Raw genomic sequence first — 25,936 nt, forward strand, 5'->3', positions numbered from 1 at the left:
ATGAAAACGAGAAAAATCTACAGTCATAAACCCGAGGTTGAAACTTAATTTGTCATCGGAATGTGGCGGAGAAAAAGTCTTTCTAGCTCTTCAAGTTGACCTTGTGGAAGAGCGTTCGCACTCGGATTGCCCAGTCCATCTGCCCATACGTGAGAGATAGCAATATACTGGCTTCTCGCAGTTGCTTCCGTAACTTTCAGTGACACCTTCCCATGCGCCTCTCTGTTGATAAAGGCGAAAGGAATTTTCCCTACATGCACAAGATTTTCCATCTCTGCTGTTGGCATACATACATAGTTGCATTGACAACCTAGGCTGCGATGCCTCGACAAATAGTGGCCCAGGTCGATGTTGTATGCCGTACAGTCCGCTGTGGAACACTGCCTATGATCGCGACCTTCGCGCTCCCATCGTCGAAGCTGAAGGAGATAGTAAAGAACGGAGTAATCGTACTGACCGAGAAGCCTTTGAACCTGCATTGGGCACCACCATGCAGCAAGCAATTGTATTGCCAACAGAGTAGCTGCTGGATCTCCTGAGTTGATATTGGGACGTAATTTTTCTAGCAGCTGCTTGATGGTTTTCCTTCCGTCTGGAGTTGGCGATGTCGGAAAATCTTTGTCAATATACTGGATGAGCACAATCAATAAAAGTTTAACAGACAGCAAGATTATCGACACGTCGTCAACCAAGGTGTCCACAGTTCTATCTAACAGTAAGCTCTGCTTAACGCAGAAGCAAATACATTTTAGACATTTTTCACGCCATTCGCGCCTCGATGTCTGATCAAGAGGACTGGTAGAGGTTGCCAAGGCGTGATCCAACGGTGCCAAAGTAAGTTCTTTAGACACATGCTCTGCAGTAATATTGGTCTTCATAAATGCTTTCTTGTCGAGAGTAGGTCCTACAAATTCGGCGAGCAAGCCGAAGTAAAGCCAAGACTGGGTGAACGATGCGATTCGCTCAGTTGGTTGATCTTTCAAGTTGAACTCGCCATCTTTTGCGAGCCCATATCATTCTGGAAAATCCTCAAGCCCTTCGAAGTCATACTCGAAACCTGCCAGAAAAGGTACATGGATTGGCTCGTATGTAGACAGAGGCCGAGGAAATGGGTCCATATCCACATGGCATGAGAAAGGGTGTGACGCAAATCTACGGAGGATCCACAGGCATACCCAAGAGGTTGTATTATACAGAAACTAGGCTAGAAAGTAATCTTTGACCTGAGTTTTATACTAGTAACAGAAATGCAAATTTGCCAAGTTTATTAGCTCACTGCATAATGTGCAAAGCTGGTCCAAGCGTTCCCAACAGCGGTTGAAGCTAAATAATAGTGAAGTCAGACAACTATAGTGCGTGACTCCGTACAAGGCCATGAATCAACTCAATTTCCACATGACCTATCCCGCACCTTGACAGGCACTAGGCTCTAACTACACTCTTCCATTCTTCGGAGCGCGCTTCCTCACTCATTAACTACGCTCATGCAAGATATGCGTCCTACCCCTTTTTACACTCGGAGCTATAAAGGGAAATGGCATCGTACGTTTACTTAGATCTAAATATCGAAGTAGATGAAAATCCGGTTGGATGACGTCCGTTTTAGTATTTTCATGCTCAATAATTCAAACTATATCATCGTTAAAATTGTCCTTGGATTCTAGACCGTCCTACTTGACGATCATCTAATTGTATTGAGGGTATATATCTAATCTATCATCATCATCCCTCAAATACACCATGATTGAGCTCGAATCCAGCTTCCTTCGCGATCTTCTTCATATGATTTTCAATGTCATCTTCCATTCCTCTCCCTGTTCCCCACCATTGCCGCAACTTGCCTGCATAGAAGACAACATCCGTTGCGACCAGTACGAGTTTGAAGATGATGTGACTTCCATAGTACCTCCACCTTTCCGACCATGATAGATTTATGTCCTCGCTCAAGGCCCGACTTGCCCAATTGCCAGTAATCTTAATTCTGTTGACGGGACTTCCTAGATACTGATTGTTTCCCTGGACGATCCTCAGATTCCTTCCGATGAAGATCAGTTCCCTGGGCCACTTCTTCTCGTCTCCAAGAATATCCCTGACTCCTTTTCGCATCGCTTGCTGCATTTCGAATTGTCTTTTCTTCTTCTCTTTCTCGCTGAGGCCTCGGATCTGAGCATTCACACTACCATCTCCACCGTTGTAAGGTCGCAACAGTGTGGCGGAGGCAAACATGTCGGCATTCTTGACGCCCCATTGACCAACAACTTCCTTCATGGTCTGATTGTCAAATGTCATAAGACTCTTCCAGAATAGTGAGTACTGATGTCGGAACTCCGACGTCATATGGATGTAGAGGCCGTGGTCGATGAGCACGAGCTCGGATCTGCCGTTAGGAAGCCTTCGAATGAAGATATTTCCTGGGTGAGGATCACAATGCACCCAGCCCCATAAGAACATTTGAGCGGAGAACAAATCCACCATGGTTGTCATGACCTCTGTCAATGAAAGACCGAGCCCACCTTTGCCGTCAGGACCTTTCCACCAATCTCGCTCGGGCTTGATTTTGCCGGACTTGCTATCTCGCTGAAGTACTTGCACCGGCTTGTCTGGAGGATCGAGAGGAGCACCATGACAGCCGGGAGAACCACCTTTGCCTCCCCTCCAAGGTCTACTGATTCCTTCCTTGTCCCACAAACGGACGCCTTCCACCCACTCTGCGGTCATGACCCGTTTCGTGCTCAGCTCTGGATATATCTCAGGAATGTACACCCGGTCACGGAGTCTTGGCTCTCCTTTGATCAGCTCCGCCATTCTCACGGAGTTTTCAGCCTCATTCTGGAAGTCGGTTTCCAAGAGGAGTCTCTCTGAGATGAATGGAACGAGACTGTAGAATGGTAGATCGAACCATTTTGAGTAAACCCATGTTACTACTTTGAATGCCCATAAATCCCAACCAACCTGTCGGTCAATCTCCCTCTTCTGAATCTTAATTGCCACCTCTCTTCCATCCTTCAGCCTCGCCCAGTGCACCTGCGCAACGCTGGCACTAGCCCTCGCCGTCTTCTCCATGACACCTCTGTCGGGGTCCGAAGAAAATGACACGCCAAACACGTCCTCCACACTACGGCCGCCAAAGTCCTCGCGTATCACTCTTTGTACCTCTTCCCAACTATTTTGTGGCGCATCATCGAACATCCTCGCAAACATCTTCTGGAATTCCGGCGGCAGTATGGCAGACTGCATGGCTATTGCTTGTCCCATCTTTAAATACAACCCTCCGTTCTCCCGCAGCAAAGTAAACAACCTTCTTGCATTTCGTTCATGTACCTCCGCTACCGAGTCGGCGAACGGCGGATTCTCACGAAAGTTGATCTTGTAGTCACACGCGACCATCACGCCTAGGGAGAAGGTGCGAAAAGTACGAGCGAAAGCAGAAGCATTGTAGGTTATGTCGAGGGTGTAGCCCAGAGCGGTGAGAAGGGTGAGGTATGCGAATCGCCGCGACCATCTCTGGATTCGAGGGAAGAATCTTGCTGGTTTGGCAGAACCGAGTGACAACGGGGAAGGTGGTGCGAAGCCAGAGGGCTGAAATCGCTCGGTTGTTTGGTAGAGGCGACGGGATAGATGTGGGGAAACAGAGGAGTGTCTGGGAGAGACTCGAAAGCAGCACCTGCATGCCCGGCAAAGGGAATTAACCATTGGACAGCAGCAGTTATCATTCAAGTTTACAGCGAAATATTCTGCGCGTCAAAGGTTCAAGCCAGAGGTCCATGACGAAGGCAATCCTTCATCCTAAAATTTAGGCGTCAATGCATGACTCGGATCGCAGTATGTACTTTTTGATCTTGACTCATCCGTTCCTGATTGTCACTGAACCCTGCCATCAAAGATTTTTCTTGGAAACGAGGCCTGGCATGGGCTTGCCCGGATGATACAAGTACATCTATGTTAGTGGTTGTTTCCACAATGGTAAGCAATTGACGAGTGAGTATCCTCGGTGCTCATTGCTAGCCACAGAATCAATTTGTTACTATAACGTCGTTTATTACTGGCTGTCTCGCCATATTTCTGATATTCTTCCCGGCTCTTCGTTGGCCAGCCTCGTCACCACAAGACTCTGGGACAACTAAACACCAGCAACCGCCTCCTGCACAATCCCAGAACTACTCGACCGTTTCAGTCTCCACGGACCCGCTCTTGATCTACATAATCAATTTCTTGTCAAGTTCCGAGATTGACCATATCCTCAACGTTACGGAAGGATCCTTTGTTCCTTCGCAGGTTTACAGCCCTGGTTCTTCGTCACATCGAAACTCCTCTTCCTGCGTTTTGCCTTCTTCCGACCCAATCCACGACCTTATCATTGCCCGCTCGAGAGAATTCCTCGATAAAGTGCTCCGGGAACATCCCGCCGCAGGTTTGTCCTATTTCGATATCGAACCGCTTCAACTTGTGAGATATGGTCCCAGCGAATATTACCATGCTCACGTCGACTGGTTTGACACGTTGCATCGGGAGAATAAGGGTTGGAATTCTAGACTATATAACAGAGGAGCAAGCTTCTTTTTATACTTGAAAGATGACTGCGTGGGAGGAGGGACGCATTTTCCGCACATTGCCGCAGTGACACAGAAGACCCATTCGGCGGCCCTCCACCATCTGGTGACCTCCCCGGAAGGTGGCATTTCGTTTGAGCCTAGGAAGGGAAATGGGTTGTTTTGGGTCAATCTGCAACCAGGCGGCATGGGAGACGGCAGGCTGCTTCATGCTGGCCTGCCAGTCAAACAAGGCACAAAAATTGGCATGAACATATGGGTAAAGAGAGACTTTGGCTGGTAAATGAGAATGCTCCACTCTGATTACACCTACAAGCCTTCACCAGCAAGTGTATCCACCATCTACAATCTGCAAAAATTGAGCACAGAGTCGAAATGACTTCTGAGATACTTACAACATCACTTCCATTCAGATAGCTGCTTGCGTTGCTAGCCATCCAGACAATGGTACCGTGCAACTCGCTTGGATGCGCCATTCGACCTAACGGGATGTCTGCCGACTTCAGCTATGCCGCGTGTGTCATGCGGAGCGTCCTACCTTTCTGCCAATTATCAACCAATTGCTTGCCCTCTTTTTCCAGCAAATTCTTGATCAAGTCAGTGTGCATATATCCAGGGCTAAGCGAATTGACACGAATCCCCTGTGGGCCCCACTCAGTAGCCAAGCTCTTTGCCAACATCTGCACTGCTCCTTTCGAAGCATTGTATGCAGCCTGTTTTTGCGGTCGGACGCAAATTGTGGCTGACATGGACGCGATCAGGATGATGGATCCCCTGATGTGTTGGGCAAGCATGTGTTTTCCAGCCGCCCTAGCGAAAAGCCATGTGCCATCAAGGTTTATGTCTAGCATCTTCCGCCAACGAGGAAAATCATAGTTCTCGGCCTCAACATTGTCGACAATGCCAGCAGCCGTGACGAGAACATCAACCTTCCCGAAATCCCTCACAATCTTGTCCCACGTATGTTTCACATCGGATTCGACTGTTGCATTGCAGGCATATGGTCGCAGATCGCACTTTGTATCGGTAGACTTAGCGACATGCGCGCTAATATGGTTGACGGACTCTTCGCTAGCGGACAGAGTGAGATCGACACAAGCGCTAAACCCTTTAGCTGATTTCTCTCTGTGAAAGTGGCTATACCCTCGAGCACCGGAAAGAGCAAACGCAGTCAAAAACTCTTTGCCGAGACCGCGAGCAGCTCTGTAAGTGCATGAGTGGAAGGCCTCCTGGCTTCACAAGATACCTCAGACCCAGTTACTGTAGAACTCAGATAGAGCAGCCAGGTAGAGATATTTGCGCACCAACACACGTCCTCCCTTCCAAAGAAAAGACCGGCAATGTCTTCACACCTCTACACGGCTTCTGGAGGATAAATGAACGAAGTGAACTGACTCGCCGTGACGAGAGAAAAAGAAGGTACTTGCGAAGCATGCTTGGCAAGATGAAAGATACAAAAGGGTGGAAGAAGGAGAAGAGGGTGTCCGCGGATCCGAGGCGAAGAGGTATTGCCGTAGCTGAGGTACCCTTGGTACAGACGCCACGATACGGAGTACTTTTGGAGATCTTAATGGAAGCCCGCTTGAGGAAGGTGTGGCGAGTCTTCCTTCGGCCACGACTTCGTACCTCTTTTGTGTCCAACACCTAGAGCAGAACATGACTTCTTAACTCGCAAATTCCATGACTAAGAAGGGTGCGGAGGTTATCCATAACTATTCTTCAAGCCAATTGGAATCACTCCATTCGGATTACGCCTTGAGCAACCAACCTCTCGAGCATTATCCATCCTGCCGTTTCGAGACCCTTTAACATGCACGTGCCGGCATGACAACCAAGACGGCAATAGAGAGCTGAGATTTCCTTGCGACCGATTTCTGGTGTTCACAGGGCCTCCGATATGCACATACCCTTCGGCCCGGCAAGGCACACGCAAAAAATTTTAGCCATTTAGGAAGTGCTTCTATCGACACAGGACTCCTCAATTGCACTTAGAGTATTCCAATCAACTTCGCACGGCTTCGTTACAATCATACCAGGAATGGTTGGGGGATGCCTCGATCAAATGTGGTTTGGAACCATCAGCGCTGTCCTTCTGCCGGAATAATTTATGCATCCGTTTTCTGGTATCGCGTTCCAGAAAGAGCCCTTGAAGGCGTGCTCCATCACGTCCACGCCTATGACAGTCACAGTCTTCAGTACGCTCTATCGCCTCCTTGAAAGACTGTTCCATCCATCCAGGAAAATCTTCTGCGATTATCGATCGCAGCGAATGCTGTGTCATTGTCCGAAGCCTTGTGTAGTCGTTAATATGCAGGGTTCTAGTCACGTCTGCCAAGAAAGCTAGAATGAGATTTGGTTGGGAAACATAAATGCCACGTCTTTTTTGTAAACTGTGTGGTCAAGCGGAGAAGTTTCGAACCGGCAGCACTGGATGTGACAGAAGCAGGTCCATCGACTTTTGGTATTGGTGCATCACCACACGAAGCTCTGAGAGCCTCCGGGAGGGAAGCAACGGTCTGGGGGCACTGTCCTGCAATCGCGCCTTAGTTTCAATTTTTCTGTTCCACCTTCGCAGAATATGAATCCAAGCTCGTACGTATGTTCGGGCTCTATACCACTCTCACGAATTACCTGAGAGCTCCTTCTGTCAAAATTCCACGCCTTTCACCATCAGCGCTCGCGCTTTTTGCAACCTTGCATCATCTGACAGCTTTTTCCGCAGCATTGCTTCCTTGTTCGTCCAACCTGACATCAGCAGTTCCGGTTGAACACTCTCTCCTCCATTGAGTTGGTTGAACATTGGTTTGAGATATCTGAGCTTTTCAGGACTAAGAAATCTTCTCAATTCTTCAATGTTTGCGGGCCTTGTCAGTAGGGAGTCGGGTATTGCCTGTACCGCAGCCTGCACAAACAGAATTGTCAGTTCGGCCCAAGCAAGTGCGTTAGCCGCATCTAAGCTTGCACTACCTTTACGAAACTCGATAGTCCCGAACTTTTTCAGGGCCCAGAAGTTCCAAGCGAAACATCTTTGTTGAGGTGGCGGACACATGAGCTTTATGAGCTCAATTTCTCTGCCACAATTGTCGATCATATTCATCGCCACCTGCCGAGTAATACTTGCGTCAGCGAAGTTGATGTTATCGATCCAGTTACTCATGGCAAAGAGATTCCCACGGCGAATTTCGGGTACCAACGCTTCAAGAGCCGGTTCGAAATGGATGGCACACTTAGCAATGTCTTTCAAATTCTGCAATCCCATTCCGGTTCCAATGGTAGTTCCAGGTTGCATCCCACGTTGCATGGAAATGTGGACATGTGTCCCACACATTCCGTTCTTGCTAATCTCATAGTTCTCCTTAATAAACGCCCAAGTCCTTTTCACCTGGCTTGTCCAGTCTAAGTTGTCGGAAACCTCGATTTTCGGAGTCTTCATTTCGACACACCCTAGGCGCAGCACGTTAGCCATCATGAGAAATGGAAGATCTTGGATACCGGTCTCAGAGGCCTACCAAACAATGGATAATTAGAGGGAGTTAGAGGAGCTACTGACATCTATTACAGTCCTCGGGTCTCAGCTGGAGGTCCTTTTCTTCCGTCAATATCCAATACTTGTGACGTTTCTGTCCGGGTATTCCATCATCATCCTTGAAGTTCGTATCCATTCGCGGATAGCATGCTTCAATACTCTTGTTATACAGACGTGCCATACCTGCAACACAATCTATGAGATTGCCTCGGTGCGTGTATGCATTACGACCTTGGAGGAGGAACTCGGTCTCAATGCCGATGAAATATTTAGGGAATGTTTTGTCATCTTCTCCACGCCGGCTCGGTGAGGACGTCCTGAAGTTTTCAGAAGAGCTGGAACAAGTGACATGGGACTCAGATCGCTGCTGGCTTGAAGCACTTGCCCTCGATATTAAGGCCTTGGTTCCGGTATGAAGGAGAACGCCCCTGCTTGCCCCGGGGCTGGCTTCTCCCTGTATGGCGGATCTGCTTGTTGCAGCCCTTCTGTTCAAGGGCAGGTTGCTAGTAGTAGTCGGTGAGCTAGGAACACGAGGATGAGGTGCTCCAGCCCTGTTCTCGGTTCGTCCACCATGATGAGGAAGGTGACCTGCGACTGCAGACATTCCCGTTGTGGTCGCTCTTTCGCTTTTATTGAACAGCATGATTGAGTTTGTTGGTGATCACTCACCCGAGACATCTGAATCAGCATAGGCGAGGGAAAGTGTAATCCTCTCCATACCTGTAAAATAGTAATATATCACTACAGATTCTGAAACCAGTTGTCAGCACCACGCAAGGAGTATTTGTTTGGAAGTGAATCAAGCAAAACACCATATCCAGACGCTATAATGGCATGTTTTACTCCTGAAACACCAGCAGCCGCCGCTAGCCTTTGTTCTTTCATTTTTGGAACTTGGGTTCGTTTGAATTGTTTTGATCCTACCTAATATAATAATATTGTTAATAAACGCTCGTTGTCTGGCTTCTATCCTAAGAAGAGGTCTCAGCGTGGTATAATCTGAAATTCCCTTGTCAACTCAGGGACAGAGGCTGCATCTAAATACCATTGCTTTAGAGCGTCTACGCTTTCTTTGACCCCTTCACGTTTTACTACTAGGACTACAGAGAAGGTCCTGCTCGCGTCTTCCTGTCATCCTTCTATCCTTCGTAAGCAATACTTGCATAATAAGTTGTCACCTCCTTGGCTCTTCATGGCTTTCAGAGGCTTTCTTCGCATGGCCGGATCTAGCGCTGAATGTGACGCTTCTCAGGAACTGTGGCAGCATTATCAGCGCTTTGTTCACATCGTGATTAAGCCTTGGGCAGAGTGTGATTTCGTGCCAATCCCACATTTGCTATTCCGACTTCTTGAAGTGATCTTACATTTTCACGGGCAGCTTGTAAAGCCTTCATGTCTTTGCTCAAGGGGCTTGGGGTGGGCGCGACGCAGTGCCTGGCCAGTTCTTGGTCGATATTAAAGAGATGCTTGTATGTCTTAACCCTAGCTCTTCAAGAGTGGGTAACAAAGTCGCATCCTCAAAAATAACAAGTAAAGTCATATCATTCACTCAATGATTTCTCATATCCGGTTTCGTTAGAGCAGGAATTGAAGTACTTGGTCAGGATTTCTTCGCTAGCCGCAACGTCCCTAGGTAGCGCATTATTTCCCTCCAAAGGGATTCACGCCATCAGTGATGGTCGTTCGGGAGGCATGATTGATTGATTATGAAGCCTCGGGACATAGAACGGACCTTTCCCTTTTTGTCAAATCCTTCGTTTCGAATGTGGCAGTGAGCTTGAATTACCCTTCAAGAGGGAACGAATTCGAATCAGCATCCAATTTTGGCTGTGCACGAAGCTTGCTCATCATTTTTGATCACGAGAGCGAGACACTCATTGATGCAGGAATAGCGCTTGCTCATGCGATAAGTGCTTTGCGGAGTGAGCAAGGACTTCGCCTGGTGAGAGGTGCCAATGGTGCTTCGCAGAGTTATTTAGTCAACGAGAAATGTCTTGAGAGGCAACATCAAGGCCTTTTCCGCTGACAACTTTGACCTCATGGAGCTTCATTGAAGCTAAGAGAAGTGGGACGTTAGATAGTGCTATTTGAGTTAGATATACGGAGTATACAATAGAGAATCTATGTTAGCTTAGCCCTCTTTTTCCCAGATAAGCTGATGAGCAGACCGGCAACTACTGCTGTAAAAAGGAGGAGACATACTTCTCGTTTGACATCCGTGACTAATATAGGTTCGTCACACAATTGATAGTGCCAGTCTCACTTGCAGACATTAAGTGGAAGCCGACTCCGACATGATTACTATCAATCTGTAGTAGTAGGGGAGGATTTCGGACGATGGCTGCAAGTCGGACTCATTGCGATGCAAGAACGTCTTATATGTTCCTAAATAGAGAAATATAAAGTAGATAAAAAAGTCATCTCCGAGGTAGATTTTCCCAGCTGGCAGCTTTTTGCCTGTTTGTCCTGCAGCATAACGAGGATCCGGAATGGTTATTCTAACATACTAGTCAGCTTGGGTATTAGGGTGAGACAAGCCAGGTGGATGACGAGTCTGATACCAGCTTTTGAAAGAAGTAAGGCAATTTAATGTGACTCGACTACTAGTACTGGGGAGTTCGTAGTTGAGTGGCACATATGGCGTCATAAGCCAACCAGGGATCTCACTCGCTACAGGTGACGCAAGCTATGATTTAATAGATCATCATTAATTTTTGTAAATTATAATAATTCGCAACCTAACCAATTAGGTTAAATAGACCTAAATCAACGTTATTTAAGGCCTGCTGAATTGAATGCTCCTTATCCGAGTCTATTTAGAGTTATATTGGTGGAGCTATAGCTGTTTGAAATTTAAGGATGCCTGCGCGTTGGTGTGCAGGAATTGGCCCGAAGCTTGGCGCCAAAATTTACGGGACTTCTCAGATTCCTGCTAGGCTACACGGCTATTTAATAGGGGATAGGGCGCCCATTTCGCTCGTTTAGGGCAGCTACTCTATCTGGCATCGTTGAGATAGCCCTATTAATCTCCTCGATGGTTATTTTATCCCACTCCTCTTGGATGGCGCGGCACAGAATGGCTTCTTCGAAGATAACCCCCCTGGACTTCAACATCTGCTTGATTATCCTCTAAATAGTCTCAATGGGGTTGAGATCTGGCGAATTCGGAGGATTTGATTCCCATTGGATATCAAGGCGGGCTTTGAGAGCTTTGACCTTATTAGATCCCTTGCCTTTTGTTCCATGAGGCCCATCATTATCTTCGATCAAACGCAATTCTTATCCCATTCAGAAGCGACGATTTGCTCAAGAATAACCATGTAATCAGCTTGAACAAGCCGTCCCCTTATACCAGAGCCAGTATAGAAGTGGAGCTGACCCTTGAAATTCCATCTAATTACTCTGTATACATGTATTGATTGATTTTGGCGCTTCAGTTTGAACTGGGTCTTTGAGAGGGCATTTCGAGCCTTATAACCTTTGCGACGATGAACTCAAGCCTGGTAGCGAAATGAGACTCGTCACACCATCGATACTTCTTAAATGCATCAAATTGCTAATATCGACGTTCAAATCCCTATATAATTCGGGCGTCAATATAGGATTGTAAGAGCATTGTTTTCTGCATGGCCATATAGGTCCCCACACCAAAATCCTTCATATTTCTTTGAATTGCGCGTTCGGAGCCATTAGCTATACCAATAGCCTTTGCCACCCTAAAGTGGCTTGCTGAAGCAAAGCCAAAATTGGCATCTTCAACGGCCTCAATAGCTTCACATTCGTATGGACCTAGAAGCGTGATAATAATGCTAGTCTTATTACTAAATAGTTAGAGCATCTTAATTAGAGAACTAGTAATTATTATAAAGCGCCTACCTAGCAGCACTCTAGCAAGCTCTAAGCCTTACTCAGAGTAAGGAAATTAGCAAGTAGAGATTAAGAATACATTAAGGCTTAGCTAAAGCACAAAGCTCTCTTATCACATAGCTAAGGACTAACAAAATAGGCTTTATAGACTTCCTCTTTAAACAGAACATTCCAGACATCCCCTTACTATTCTGCGGGTGCGGTTAGAGAAGACAGACTGCCTAACACGTGGTTATAGACTGCCTGCTGCTCTTAGACAAATACAAGATGCTTGCTACTACTGTTCGGCAAAGGTATATTCGGCGTTTGAGTCTTGGCGGGATTTACTCCACCAAAATTGCTAGCAAGTCGACCATTCATTCTCCAGTGAGCAAGAGACAGAATACCACAGTAGAAGATACGTAAAATGAGCATGCTACTGCTTCCTAAATCAGGAATTAGTATAGGAAATGTGGTGTTACAGATATAGCTCTATCCCTACGCCCCTCTGCCGGTGCTGCTCTTGCCTCTGCCTCTGCCCTTACCCCTGCCCTGCCCGGTATCCCGTTTTGGCATCCTTTCAGCCTCTAATGCCTTTATCATAGGGGCTCCCTTGCGGCCAGCTCTTGATTGCGTCATTCTTGCTGGCGCTGTTGAGGGAAGGGGGTATAAAAGCCTCATCTGTAGCTTCTTCTTCCTCCTCTTCTTTTTCTTCTTTATCGTGAGAGGATGGGCAGGACTAATGAACTGTTGTGGTGGTGCTAGTGGCGATAGCAGCAGTTGAAACGGCGGCAGCAGTAGTAAATTGATAAGGGGGGGTATCAGGGACGTTTTCCATGTTAGTAGAAGCTGTAGAAGGAGGTAGAGGCGGAGGCGGAGGCGGAGGAGGAAGAGGCAGAGGAGGCAGAGGAGCTGTGAGGGCTATAGGAGCCTCCTGGCGTACCTCTCGAGCAGCGGCCTGCTCTCTGTTATTAGCGTCACGTTCTGCTGCAGCAAGAGTGGGATTATCATGGTATTGGACAAACTCAGGAACGCTACATACAAATTACTACTGCGGAGTCATGCCAAGAGCCCAAGACTCAAACGCCGAATATACCTTTGCCGAACATACCTTTCTGAATATACCGTTCCGAACGCATTCCGATCTCAGAGTGAGGAATGAACTGGAAGAGAACTGAAAGTCTGACAACGAAGATTATAGTCGATATGATCAAATCATTTTTGTCTTCAAAGGATGATCGTGTGCATCCCTGCATTCCACCAGATCTCAGGACTTTCTTTTACATTATGTTTCAGAAGGGTGAATGAAGAGTTTGGTGTGGACAGTTGCTTCGAGGCCATTAGAAGACAGGATTTCGATTCGTTCTTATAGTCATGTTCTGGTGATATTATTGTAGATATGAACAGGAGATCCAACTACGTTACGTATTATGAAAGTGTTGCGTAGAAACGTAGAATAACAAGTTGTTCCATCTAGAAAAGGGGGTAGAAGACGTTGAGGTACGTACAAATAGGCTGTACGGTACAGCAAAATTAAATGTAGAGATTGCATGCCAAATTGGTCAGTAACGAGTGAATACATTACATAGAAAAACGCAGCAAAATCGACCAAGCAGTTCTCACAAAGATTGACACGTATCATCATAACAGTTGTGCGGGAGCGCACGACTTCCACGACCAAGTCTTCGAACAATTATTCCATCAACTCTTGACACACAAGTAGTCCGAAATTCGTAATGGTGTCTTCATTTCACTTCAATGGTTCTAGTGCACTCTCCCGTTTCGGAATGTCATCGTGAGGAAAATCTCCCCGATGTTCGATCAGATCATCGAGTCTTGGAAATCCTCGATCGCCTCTACGCTCGCACCTCGGCCAGGGACAATCGAGAAGAATATTGCCATGAACATTTTGATTGTGACGATTCAAATCAGCGCGGCGGCTGAAAGATGACCGATGACCTTGTTTGTCGTGACAGGTAAAATGTTCACAATGGAAACGCTTGCGATTGCTCGAACTCCTTGATGTTAAGTCAGTTCGTTTCCGAGAGCAGGTCATGGAGACTTACGACGAGGATGAGATTGAACCGTGGATGGCGTTCTCCTGCATTTCTTCAAGCATGTTGGTGCTTCGATGTAAGGATACGCTGAGTATGACGTCAGAGTTATGCACACCAGATTTCATCTGTGCTAACTTCAATTACTGTACGTAGTAAAGTAGCTGACTGTAAGGTCTTGCTTGGCAGAATGATAGACACTGGTGCAACGTAGGCAAAGCGACGACGAGTAGGGTACTATGCAGGTAGAATGGTATGCAGCAGTAAACTAATTCCTAAACACCCTCTCGTTAGGGTGGGAAGTTCTTTACTCTTAAGAGAAGGGCATCTCTAACGCACCTTCCTAATCTAAGCTGCTTCCGGAGCACTACTAGTAGTAGTGGGGTATTACTTGGCAGAAGCGGACTTTAAGTTACTTGGCAAGCCCGCAATCAGGCAAGTACTACAGGGGGAGGTATAAGAATTAGTAACACAGCGCTAGAAACATTAACTATATAAAAATATAACGCCATATAAATGTTCCTTACTATCCTCCGTATCACTAAATGGGCTGCTTTTTAATATTAGGAATAGCAATATTATATATTTAAATGGATTAAGGTTGCTATAATCTTAGCAAGAAGAACATCAAATTCCTTGCTACATGATTTTCATCCCATGATTTCTACATCTTGAAATAATAATTTTACAAATTTCAAGATATAGAAATGTTTAGAATAAGAAGAGCTTTAAACTGTAGATGTAAAATTTTTTAAATGAAAAAAGGGTGAATAGAGTAAAAGAATAAAAGAATAAAAGAATAAAAGAGTAAAAGAGTAAAAGAACAAAAGAATAGAAGGAAAGAAGAATAAAAGATTATTCTATACGCACTTTCTGTGCGTTTTTTCTGCGCATTCTGTGTGCGAATAATGTGCACTCTTTCTACGCATTCTAAGTGCTATTTCTGTGCCCTCTTTCTGCGCATTCTGTATGCGCATTCTGATTTTGATGGGGTATGGCTTGGCAAGATTTTGCAGCCTTAGCCCACTGAAGCATTGCTTATTTGCCAACTAATCTCAAGAAGGCAGGAAGAGGGGAACATTGACTAATTACAGCGCTGATCCTTCGGGCCGCATTTTTAAGCTTAGGGTCACAACAGCCAATTACACGAGCTTGGCGGTCCTTTTACATTAGTACTACGTAGATAGATGATATGCTTTAAATGATGCCGTAGCTAGATTAGGGTGAGCTCTAAGCCCTGAATACGTAGTACGGTAGGACTAAATCTCCGGTTGCGCATGACCTGCTCTCGCTTGCGCGGACACTTTCGCATCCCTTTGTCAACATGTAATTATCCAGCGATCTAGATATATGATTCGGTCTCGGCGGACATCTGAGAATTCATCTGAAGTTAAATACCCACCCCAAGCTCCAACAACGCTCTTCTCACGACATGTCTGAAACCATTCCACACAGTCCGTCAATGTCGAACAGAAATCCAGATGGGAACATCCGGTCCTCCATGGAAAGATCAAGCAACCCAAGAAACGACGAAGCGCCGCTCCCAACTCCACCCGCAAGCAGAGCGCCACCAGCTGTTCATGACTCACCGCGGACCGCGTTCGATACTTCTGAGCTCCGAGAACGAGTTGATGGCGTCCTACAATCTGATGTAAGCGATTGGAACATCCGAGATTCCTGCTGTAGCTGACCGGTCGGAGATCGGAGTGATCACCCTCTTGAATCGATTGAAGCAGAGCATTGCTTCGGCCAGGGTTAGTATTTGCGCGACTCAGCGTAGACAAAAGACTCAGAGTGTCTCTAGGATTTCACATACTTCCTCAAAGAACGCTCCGCTCTCGAAGAGAAACATGCTCAAGGGCTCAAGAAGCTATGCAGAAGTACACTCGAGCTTATCGGAAGACCAGAGAGTAGGCAGGGCTCTTTTGCACAAAGCTACGAGGAAATCACCAGCATACATGATCGCATGTCGGATCATGGGCTTGAGTTTGCCATGTCACTTCACCAAATGTCGGACGATCTGCAAGAAATGGTTTCGAACATCGAGCGGGGGAGAAAGCATTGGAAGCATACTGGCTTGACTTCAGAACAAAGATTGCAAGACGCAGAAGCTGCTGTCGGAAAGGCCAAAAACAAGTACGAGACCCTTGCTGAGCAATACGACCGTGCTCGTACAGGTGATCGTCAATCTGGCAGATTTGCTCTCAAGGCGAAGTCGGCAGCTCAACAGGAAGAAGACCTAAATCGCAAAGCTCAAGCAGCTGACGCCGATTACGCCTCCAAAGTACAAGCTGCCCGAGCCTCAAGGCAAGAGCTGATCACCTCCCTAAGACCGCAAGCCGTGCGAGCCCTGACAGAGCTCATAACGGAGTGCGACTCCGGGCTCACGCTTCAACTCCAGAAGTTTGCATCTCTCAACGAGAGGTTGCTTCTTGGAAATGGACTGTGTGTCAGCCCCTTGAAGAACCAACCCAGTGGAATAGCCCCGCACACTCGGAGTCTGAGAGAAGTGGCCCATAACATTGACAATGAAAAGGATTTCAGAGATTATATCCTGATTTTCTCCAACAAGGCCGGGTCACGGACATCTGAAATAAAGTATGAAAAGCATCCAGCTCTAGTCTCCTCCAAACAGGCCCAACCGCCATCTCAACCACCTCAGCAATCTTTCAACACTCCGACAAACACCTACCAAAACGCAAGCCCGGTGGCTTCTAGCTCACCTGGCGGATACGAACGAGGTCATCGTCCATCACAATCGGGTCAAATCTCCGGTGTGACACCTTACCAGCCACCTAACCGTGAGGGCTACCCCATGCAGGTGCCTCAAACCCAGTATCCCGGTGGACACACATCACTATCCCATTCACAACCACCCCGTTATCTAGGTGCACAGATTCCCGATATCCCCCCTCACTCTCCACTTATCATGCCTGGCACAAACCTGGGTACACCAGATGGGCCCAAAACAGATACACCACCCAACTTTGGTGATACCAATAGGATGCGATCAGAGTCTGGCTCTGGAACCGGTTCAATGATCCCCCACATGAATCAATATCGCGATGATGTACAGTCCAGACCCTCACAAGCACCGAACAATCACTTCCAACAACTACCACGGTCACAGCCATCTTACGACAGTTTTGGTCCCCCCGCCCCTCAGCAGAGCACGTCATTGCCGAACACTGGTCAACCAAGACACAGCGATGGGCCACGACCGGATCTGCCACCACTGAATCCGGTTTTTGGTGTCACATTAGACGAGCTCTTCCACCGTGATGGGACTGCGGTACCCTCGATCGTGAATCAGTGTACGAGTGCTGTCGAATTCTTCGGTTTGGATGTTGAGGGCATTTACCGAACATCCGGATCGAATCCCCACATTATGGAAATGAAAGCCATGTTCGACAATGGTGGGCCACTCCAATCCATTGTTTTCCTCAATTAAGCTAATTATGACCCACAGATTCCTCTCAGGTCGACTTCCGCAACCCTACCGTCTTCCATCAGGACATTGCTTCTGTAGCCACACTGCTTAAACACTTCCTTCGTGACCTCCCAGACCCACTCCTCACCTCCGCAAATTACAACTCCTTCAGAACCGCCGCCAGAATTGAAGATGACATCGGCCGCCGCGATTCGCTGCACGCAATTATTAACGAGCTTCCCGACCCGCATTACGCTACACTCCGTCAGCTGACGCTGCATCTGTACAAGGTGGCAGAACACAGCCCACAGAATAAGATGACGCCAAGTAATCTCGCGATTGTGTTTGGACCGACGCTGATGGGACAAGGAGGTGGGCCTGGGCTCGGAGATCCGAATGATGCAGCGTGGCAAGCCAGGGTAGTTGAGACGATCATTCTGAATACGTATCAAATATTTGATGACGATGACTGAGATTTTTACCAGGAGGCACGGCAGCGGCATGGGGGGAGAAAGGAGAAAGGGAGAGCAGAGGAAAGCCTTGCTTGGATAAGTTCAGCGGGGAGCTTTCTGCTTCGACAAGGAACGAGTTAGTTCTTGCACATCGTTTTCTATTGACCAATTTCAAGTCAATTCGACTTGCATTTGTATCATAAGTGCTGAATTGCTAGATAACGGTCCACAATTGAACACGGCACGGAGAGGGTGGTGAACAATATCGGAGGTCTGTAAGTCTCCAAGTATACGGGTGGCACTGGCAAGGCAATCTGTAGGGCAAACTATACATTCTTGACAACCACCTCGATTGTAATCAGTATGGCCGTGTCCCCATTTCGTAGCCAGACATGATCAAGGCCGTCACTATCAGAAATTCAGAACATAAACCCGAGACCGCGAAGACACCTACAACGTTTCTGCTGGCACGATTCAAAAGAACTTAGTTTTCTGGTCACCATAATACCCGCCACTCACAGGGCTGGGGTCGCCTTCCGAGGCGGTGCCTCCGGTAAAGAAAGTCGGGTCCGGAGAAGAACGAACAGGTCGATCGAGGGCAGTGAGTTTGTGTCCGCGTACTTTGGCGAGGATGAATTGAACCGACAGGCGGAGGGCAAATGCTGCAAATCCCCAGAGCAGGCCCCCAATGGGGGCAGCCACGAATGCGCCTATATGCGAGGATGAGCTGAAGACGTGGCATCCAGGATGACGCGAGCTTACCAAACGTGCTCCAGTCCCCAGCAAACAGTCCTCCCTCAAGGATAATGAGCCTCCCCGCCATTCCACTATTGCCGTCATAGTAGACTAGGCCGAATAGGAAGACAGTCAAAATGCCACCAAGACCACCTACGACAACTTCGAAGCCGCGCCACCACCAACATTTGTCGCTGAGCCCAATAACCAAGACTGGAATCGATGATGCTGAAACCAGATCACTGATAAGAAAGATTCGCAGGACAGAAGGCGATTTCAGGGCAACCACGACGACGGGAATGATGATCAGGACGACCGCGGCACGGACGAACCAGAAATTAAGCTTGTTGCGGAAGATATCATTCGACCCAGTAGAAACCATGGCGCTCTGGAAAGAGTCAAAGGCAGCCGTGGACAGGCAAACCACCATCACGAGGATAATCCCAACGACCCACGCTGGTAGCTGCCCAAGAAGCAGAAAGAAAGCAATCGAGCCTTCCGTCTCTGGGTCGGTCAAAGCACCCGACCAAACTGCGAGAAGCCCCGAAGAACCGATAAGGGTAAGAATGATCGCAACAGCGACGGTAGCAATCGAAACCCCAACTCGGAGATCTTTGTCGGTCTTCGATGCAAAGGTTCTCATCCAGAAGCCACTGATAAAGAAGTCATTGGTGAGAATGGCAACAGGGAGGATGTAAATGAGCTGCCAGCCAAGAAGGCTTGCATCGAGCAGTCCAGATGATCCCACAAGGCTACGGTCGACATCAACTTCCACTCCAACTGTAATGACGCCGATGATGATAAGCATCACAACGAGGGCGCCTTGAACATTGTCCGTGATGAAGCTCACCCGAAATCCACCGAGTGAGGTGTAAATCGTCGTGACAACACACTCAACGATGACAACGGGAAGCCCATTGAGACCGGTCAGTGTGTTCACGATTTGTTGAAGGGCTGAAAGCTCAGCAACCATGTAGAGGAACAATGTGATCAATCTAAGAAAAAAAAGTCAACGGAGACGGAGGCGATAAAAGAACTGATCATCCTACGTTAAGGCACTCAAATACAATGCAGCGATTGTTCCATAGCGCTGACGAGTCCACTCGGTGAGAACGAAGCCTTCAGGACATTTTCGCCGAATGATTGGCCCAAGAAAGGCAAATACCAAAAGTGGTAAAGCGGAGGACAAGGAATAGACGACAAGCCCTTGTACACCTGCAACGGTGGAGATTTCAGGATAAGCGAAAAGAATCCCTGAACCAAGGGCTATAATTGGAACCTGCTATCAGCTTGATGATTTCTTGGAAAAGGGAAGGGGGAGAAGCGGCAGCACGTTTCCCACGCAAGCATTAACTTGATCGAGTCTTTACGGTACAATCTCAGCGTCATGCCAGACATACTCTGGAGTATCTCTCCCTACCAGAAGAGGAGGTGGATACCATGCAGAAGTATTGACCGCAATCAGCACCCGTAGTGAAGCCGCACAATCCTCTTCAGTCCACTCCCGAAGTAGGGATGCCCAGAGAGTAACCCTACTCGGAAGAATAAACCGAGGACGATCGCTGTGTTCGAGGCTTACCATCCTGCTGAACAAATCCCCGACTGCATTCATCAAGGGATCTACAGGTATTGAATCTACCATATCCCGTAGACCAGCTGCGAAGAGCCCATGGTCGTACACGTTGCTGCCGCTTCACAATACCACGATGGCACGTGCAGCAGACTCACCAGATGCGATAAAATTGAGGGCAAGCGGTATGCCTACACGATACATTAGCAATCCAGGTGATAAGCCAGGGTGGTATCGTCGAAGTGCAATGATTGCGCAAAGACTTGCCCTTCTGGGTCCTGTTGCTGGATAGAAATTGTCCCTTTGTCTGATGTCGAAGGCGCCATGCTATGAAGCAGCCAAAAGCCCTGGGAAAAGGTCAACAACCGAGTAAAAGTGTACAGCAGCGCACCATACAAGAATGCACCATATGTCACGTAGATAATGGCATTCGATGCAGAGAACGATGGTTGACCCATTGCGATTAGTGACTATGAGTCAACTGCAAAGAGATTTGAGTATTCCGATGTAGTACAACTAACGTTGACAGGGGAAATGGTTATTGATGCTGGAGGGGTTTACGCATATTCTCTCATCCTTCCAAGTGGGGCAAGGACAAATAAATATTTTTGCCGACGTTGCAAAAATCCGTCCGCGGCCTTCGTGCAGTAACTGTTGAAGAGAAATGGCTCCGGAATGGACATCTGTACATCTTTCCAGCTCAAGAAGCTCGTCACCTGCCTCCCAGTACGAATATGATGTTCTACGGCCTAGTTCAAAGCGCAGAAGGCTCTCGACAGACAGTGTAGACTCAGATCGCCCATACACAGCCTACACCGCACCATCGCGAATACCAGTACAAAAGACTCATTCCACCAAATCCACTACTCTATCTGTCAAATTTTCTTCGATACAGACAGTCGAACCATCCTTTGAGGCACTGAAAGTCTCGCCTTGGCTCATCAAATCTCTTGCGGCGATGCAAATCAAGCGGCCAACTGCAATCCAGAAAGCATGCATACCAGAGATTCTCAAAGGACGGGATTGTATTGGAGGCAGCAGAACAGGAACAGGAAAGACGGTCGCTTTTGCAGTTCCGATTCTGCAACAATGGTCAAAAGACCCATTTGGAATCTATGCTGTTGTGCTTACGCCTACACGAGAACTTGCTTTACAGATATACGAGCAGTTCCAGGCACTGGGAGCACCGCAGTCTTTGAAGACGGCCTTAGTTGTTGGAGGGACAGACATGTGCCTGCAGGCTGTTGCTCTGTCGCAACGTCCTCACATTGTGGTAGCTACACCGGGTCGCCTGGCGGACCACATCCTCAATTCGGGACAGGATACCGTTGCTGGACTCTCCCGCGCCCAATTCGTTGTGCTCGACGAAGCCGATCGGTTGTTGAATGCTCCTGGCCCGGGAAGCATGCTGCCGGACGTAGGAACCTGTCTTTCTGCGCTTCCGCCGTCGACACAACGTCACACCCTTCTCTTCACTGCCACGGTTACCCCTGAAGTTCGAGCACTGAAGTCCCTCGCAAGACCCAAAGACCGTCCTCCGATATTTGTTTCCGAGATTAATACCGAAGATAATACTCCTCAAGCTCTCATTCCTTCCTCACTTAGACAAAACTACCTTCAAGTGCCATTAAAACAGAAAGACTCATTCCTCCACGCTCTATTGTCCGTGCCATCCATTGTCGACTTACCGTCTATCATCATTTTCTGCAACCGAACCCAGACAGCAGATCTGCTCCATCGCATCCTTCTGACTCTGGAACACAATGTCACCAACCTCCACTCAAAAATGCCGCAATCTCAACGTGTAAAAAATCTCTCTTCTTTTCGTGCTCAGACCTGTCGCCTGCTCGTGGCGACAGATGTTGCAGCTCGAGGGCTGGATATTCCGTCCACCAATCTCGTCATCAACTATGATGTCCCACGCAATCCTGACGATTATATCCATCGCGTCGGTCGAACAGCCAGAGCAGGGCGAGCAGGTACAAGTGTTACCTTTGTCGGCCAGAGAGATGTCGAACTTGTGCTAGCAATTGAGAAGCACATTGGGAGACAGATGTCTGAGTGGAAGGAGGAAGGTGTCAATGTCGAGACGAGAGTGACAAGAGGCAGATTGCTGAAGGACGTGGGGGAGGCAAGGATGAAGGCTTTGAGAAATGTGGAGGGTAGCAAAGATGTCTTTGGGCGCAGGAAGAAGGTGTTGAAGCGGGCACAGTGATGCCCCATGGTAGCGGTACAATTGGCGCGAGCTTGGAGAGAGAGCTACCAAGATTCCGTCTTAGGGTGCGAGGCGAGCACTTGGTCCGCTCTATAATAGATAGTGAATGATAACCATTTGTCTCCAAAGAATTTTGGGGTAAGCATGTGGCTAGATTGTCTGTAACGTAGAATGAGAACAAATATACTAAGGGGCATTCTTAGCATAGGCTCTGACCGCACTGTAAGTTTTTTGCCGCCGTTCCTTTTAGCTAGCGTAGCTATTGACCAAGAAGACTAGCTGGTAGAGAATGGGTAGATACCATCCCGCCATGTTCCACTTCTTGGGATACTGCTGCTACATGACTATGCAAGAAGCCAAATCGTTCGATAGGACCAACTTTCACACGACTTGGGGAATTTGTCTAACTTCTTTAGAGATAATACTAATGACATCTAGATCTTTTGTCAAGCACTATTCCCGCTTCATCCCAACTTTCCCAATCAATCGCAAGCCCCATACACTGACCACGAGAGTGAGTATGGACTCTGCAAAGCACAACCAGAATGAAGCCCGAAAGCCTTCAAAGAGCGCGTCTGGGCTCCGCTTGTCTGCATATGACGATCGATCTGTCACACTGCTTGCCAAAATTGGGATGGTTGCCAGCCCAACAGCTTTTCCGATTTGGACAACCTGGAGATAAAACTCGTGTTAGACGTCTATAGCTGCATGTAGAGACCATGCCTATTTGAATGGGGTGGGAAGATTTACAGTCTGGAATACCGATCCCGCCAATGCCTGTTTGCTTTCAGGAAAGACATCAGTAATGACTAAATTGCTCACTGTGAACAAGGCATCCGCGCCCATCGCATTCAACGTCAACGCCGTGAACGGGCCGGCCCAATAACTCCATGTACGTTGCGACACCGCCATAAGCAGTGGGCTTACGGCTGAAAGCGCCGTTGAAACGCCCACCAGCCAATCAGCCCTGACACGATGCACGAGGAGTGCCATAGCCAAGTTCGTGAGCACACCAGCAATGGGTTCGGGCAGGAAGCGTATCGAGGTCTGCAGAGGGGAGTGGTGTTGGACATCCTGAAAGAAAAAGGTCATAATGGCTTCGAAGGCGTTGAAGTTGCCCCAAGTCAGGAAGACAGCTAGGCAGATTGAGGTGAAGATTGTGTTGCTCCAGAGGGAATTTGGGATGAGGACAGGATGGTGGTGGCGTTCTTGATAGGACATCCAATAAACAAAGAGTGGGAGGAGAAGGATGCCAACCGTGAGAAGGGCGATGTTGACCAGGGTGCGAATGTTGGAGGTGCTGGATGTTACGGAGCTTCATTGTATTAGCTAGGGCTGAAAATAGAAATGATGCGAGGCTTCACTCACACAAGGACGTACGAAAGCATTGCTAAAGCGATGCTTGGAATGATCGCTCCAACCCAATCAATGTCATATACAATCCTCTGCCAAGTAATCGGACCATCTCCGCGCGACTTAGGCTGTCCATAGACGGCGAGGATGAAGATGATGGCATTGAGAATGGCAAAAATATAATATCCCCACCGCCACCCTACAGTCCCCGCCAATACGCCACCAACAACCAGCCCTATCGAGAACCCCACCGGCTGCCCACCTCCCATGGCCGCAACAGCCGTGTTCCGCCACGGACCGGTGGGCAAACTGGCAGTTACGATGCTGACGGCGGACGGCAAGCTGAAGGATATGGCAATACCGGAAAAGGCGCGGAAGAGAAGAAGCTGCACGCCGTTCCGGGAGAGGCCGGTCGCAAGTGTGAAGACACATTGCAGGCCACAGCCGATGAGGTACATTGGGCGGCTGCCAACGGTGTCGGTGATGGAACCAAGCACTAGGAGGGTGCAGCCACAGGTTAGGGGATAGATGGATACGGGCCTAGAGGGGGGTTGTTAGTTGGGGGGATAGAGTCGACGAAGATAGAGGTAGGGTGAGGATGAAGGGGTCAAAGGTTATAGGGTCAAACTCATTTTTGTAGCTATTCTCTTTTGGTAGTTGCGAAAAACTTAATACGTTGATAGAAGCAAGAGTACTGTCAATTTGTGTAGAGATATATCGAACTGACCAGAGTAATAGCCCCCGATCCAAACTGATATCAGCTGCGATTGTGGGCAGCTGGATAATCACAAGTCCTTCAACAACGCTTCGAAGGAACGTCACCGACGCTACATTGATAATGACCAGCGTCATCCTGAATTTGGACAGATTAAATTCTGCATCGGCTACTTGCGACCGCGCTTTGTTGGGGCTCTTGGTACTCATTGGCGGTGTCTGTTTCTCATGGCGATAATGTGTATCTCTAGTTGCACTATGAACCTTTTCAAGTGTTGGTTGTATAGGTGAGACTGCCTTGAGCTCGATTGATGTACGAGACATGCTGAGGGGGTTCAGCTCGATAGATGTACGTGACATTGTCGCAACTATGCCCGCTCGTGGCCGCTGAACTCGGCGTGTATATGATGAGGAAAGGAGGCTTGGAAGATGGACGTTAGAATAGGTGTAGGGCGGTCAGCCGGGGGTAGGGTGAGAACGGGAGTGAAAAGTTAGTGACATCATGTTGATCCAACATCAATCCTGCCAAAGAACCGTATTCTCAAATTGGTGGTTCTCGAAAGATGTGCTTGGCTCCAGGAGCTGTGGAATGGAGGGAAGCAGGAGGTAGAATTGATGGAGCATCCCTGCCGCAGAGAGTGGCGCTCGACTTCATCACAGATAGGTGATCTAAACCCATATTCCAATACGCAGCCCATAAGCGTAACAGGGAGCATTGCAGCAAGAATATTTGACAATGAGACGATGGAGTAGGAGTAGGTAGTAAGGCTCATCATTATGCCGGCAATATGTGGCAAATCCGCTACGAGTGCTAGCCTCGGAAGATCTAATAATACTGTGATATTCAAGCTAAATCTGGGTGCTAGCACATGATAGGCTTGGCATAACTGGCCAAGCCATGTCACATGATACTCTTGCTATATATTATTGTAATTACTTATGACTAGAAAATTAGATACTTCTTTTACTTTTGATTATATATCTAGTAGTAACTTTATATATCCCTCTTAGTGAACAAGCAAGATATAATAGAATAGGGCTCATAGGGCTAGTGAGCAGCTATAGCTATCTGAGAAGATGGCAGCAAAACGTGTATAGCTTGCACGTGTTAAGCATGCTTCTTAAGAAGACAGATAAACAAGAAGAAAGAAGAGCACTAGAAAAGAAAAAGTTATGTTAATTAGTAACAAATAAAGAAGAATCTAATAAATATTATAAAGATTCTTAAGAAGAAAAAAAAGAAAAAAAATAGCAAAATAACTATAGTTATATAAAAGACAGTATTACGGGATATCTCCGTAATGGGGTATGGTGCTGCTATAGAAGCAACAGAGGGTATCACCTGGTCACTAGAGCTCAGATGTAGCTGTTATGATCGTGGTGAAGAAGTGGTTAAGCTATCTAACAGCTATGGAGGGGTAGAAGGATAAGGCGCAGGGCGCCAAGGCGCGCGAAGCCCTGCCCTAATACCCCTTCGGGGCATTTAGCCAG

The 25,936-nt window shown here is 47.7% G+C and overlaps 5 protein-coding genes across 5 annotated transcripts; 2 read left to right on the forward strand and 3 right to left on the reverse strand.

Moving 5' to 3' along the window:
• Positions 1-1,722: 1,722 nt before the first annotated feature.
• On the reverse strand, positions 1,723-8,680 carry EPUS_08005 (uncharacterized protein; the record flags this gene model as incomplete). Its single annotated transcript, XM_007787671.1, has 5 exons — positions 1,723-3,579; positions 4,946-5,043; positions 5,089-5,753; positions 7,244-7,994; positions 8,101-8,680. The coding sequence occupies 5 exons, from the start codon at positions 8,678-8,680 to the stop codon at positions 1,723-1,725; spliced, it is 3,951 nt and encodes a 1,316-aa protein (XP_007785861.1).
• A 6,758-nt stretch (positions 8,681-15,438) lies between these two features.
• Positions 15,439-17,879, forward strand: EPUS_08006 (uncharacterized protein; the record flags this gene model as incomplete). The annotated part of the gene is made up of 4 exons (XM_007787672.1): positions 15,439-15,627; positions 15,677-15,730; positions 15,781-17,392; positions 17,446-17,879. The coding sequence occupies 4 exons, from the start codon at positions 15,439-15,441 to the stop codon at positions 17,877-17,879; spliced, it is 2,289 nt and encodes a 762-aa protein (XP_007785862.1).
• Positions 17,880-18,332: 453 nt separating this feature from the next.
• On the reverse strand, positions 18,333-19,566 carry EPUS_08007 (uncharacterized protein; the record flags this gene model as incomplete). Its single annotated transcript, XM_007787673.1, has 2 exons — positions 18,333-18,568; positions 18,621-19,566. The coding sequence occupies 2 exons, from the start codon at positions 19,564-19,566 to the stop codon at positions 18,333-18,335; spliced, it is 1,182 nt and encodes a 393-aa protein (XP_007785863.1).
• A 1,261-nt stretch (positions 19,567-20,827) lies between these two features.
• Positions 20,828-22,378, forward strand: EPUS_08008 (ATP-dependent RNA helicase dbp8; the record flags this gene model as incomplete). The annotated part of the gene is made up of 1 exon (XM_007787674.1): positions 20,828-22,378. One exon carries the CDS (start codon positions 20,828-20,830, stop codon positions 22,376-22,378), a length of 1,551 nt encoding a protein of 516 aa, XP_007785864.1.
• A 723-nt stretch (positions 22,379-23,101) lies between these two features.
• Positions 23,102-24,805, reverse strand: EPUS_08009 (uncharacterized protein; the record flags this gene model as incomplete). Its single annotated transcript, XM_007787675.1, has 3 exons — positions 23,102-23,693; positions 23,747-24,271; positions 24,459-24,805. The coding sequence occupies 3 exons, from the start codon at positions 24,803-24,805 to the stop codon at positions 23,102-23,104; spliced, it is 1,464 nt and encodes a 487-aa protein (XP_007785865.1).
• Between the last annotated feature and the right edge of the window lie 1,131 nt (positions 24,806-25,936).

Source organism: Endocarpon pusillum (genome assembly GCF_000464535.1).
Source record: "Endocarpon pusillum Z07020 unplaced genomic scaffold C691681, whole genome shotgun sequence".
NCBI classification, from domain to species: Eukaryota; Fungi; Ascomycota; class Eurotiomycetes; order Verrucariales; family Verrucariaceae; genus Endocarpon; species Endocarpon pusillum.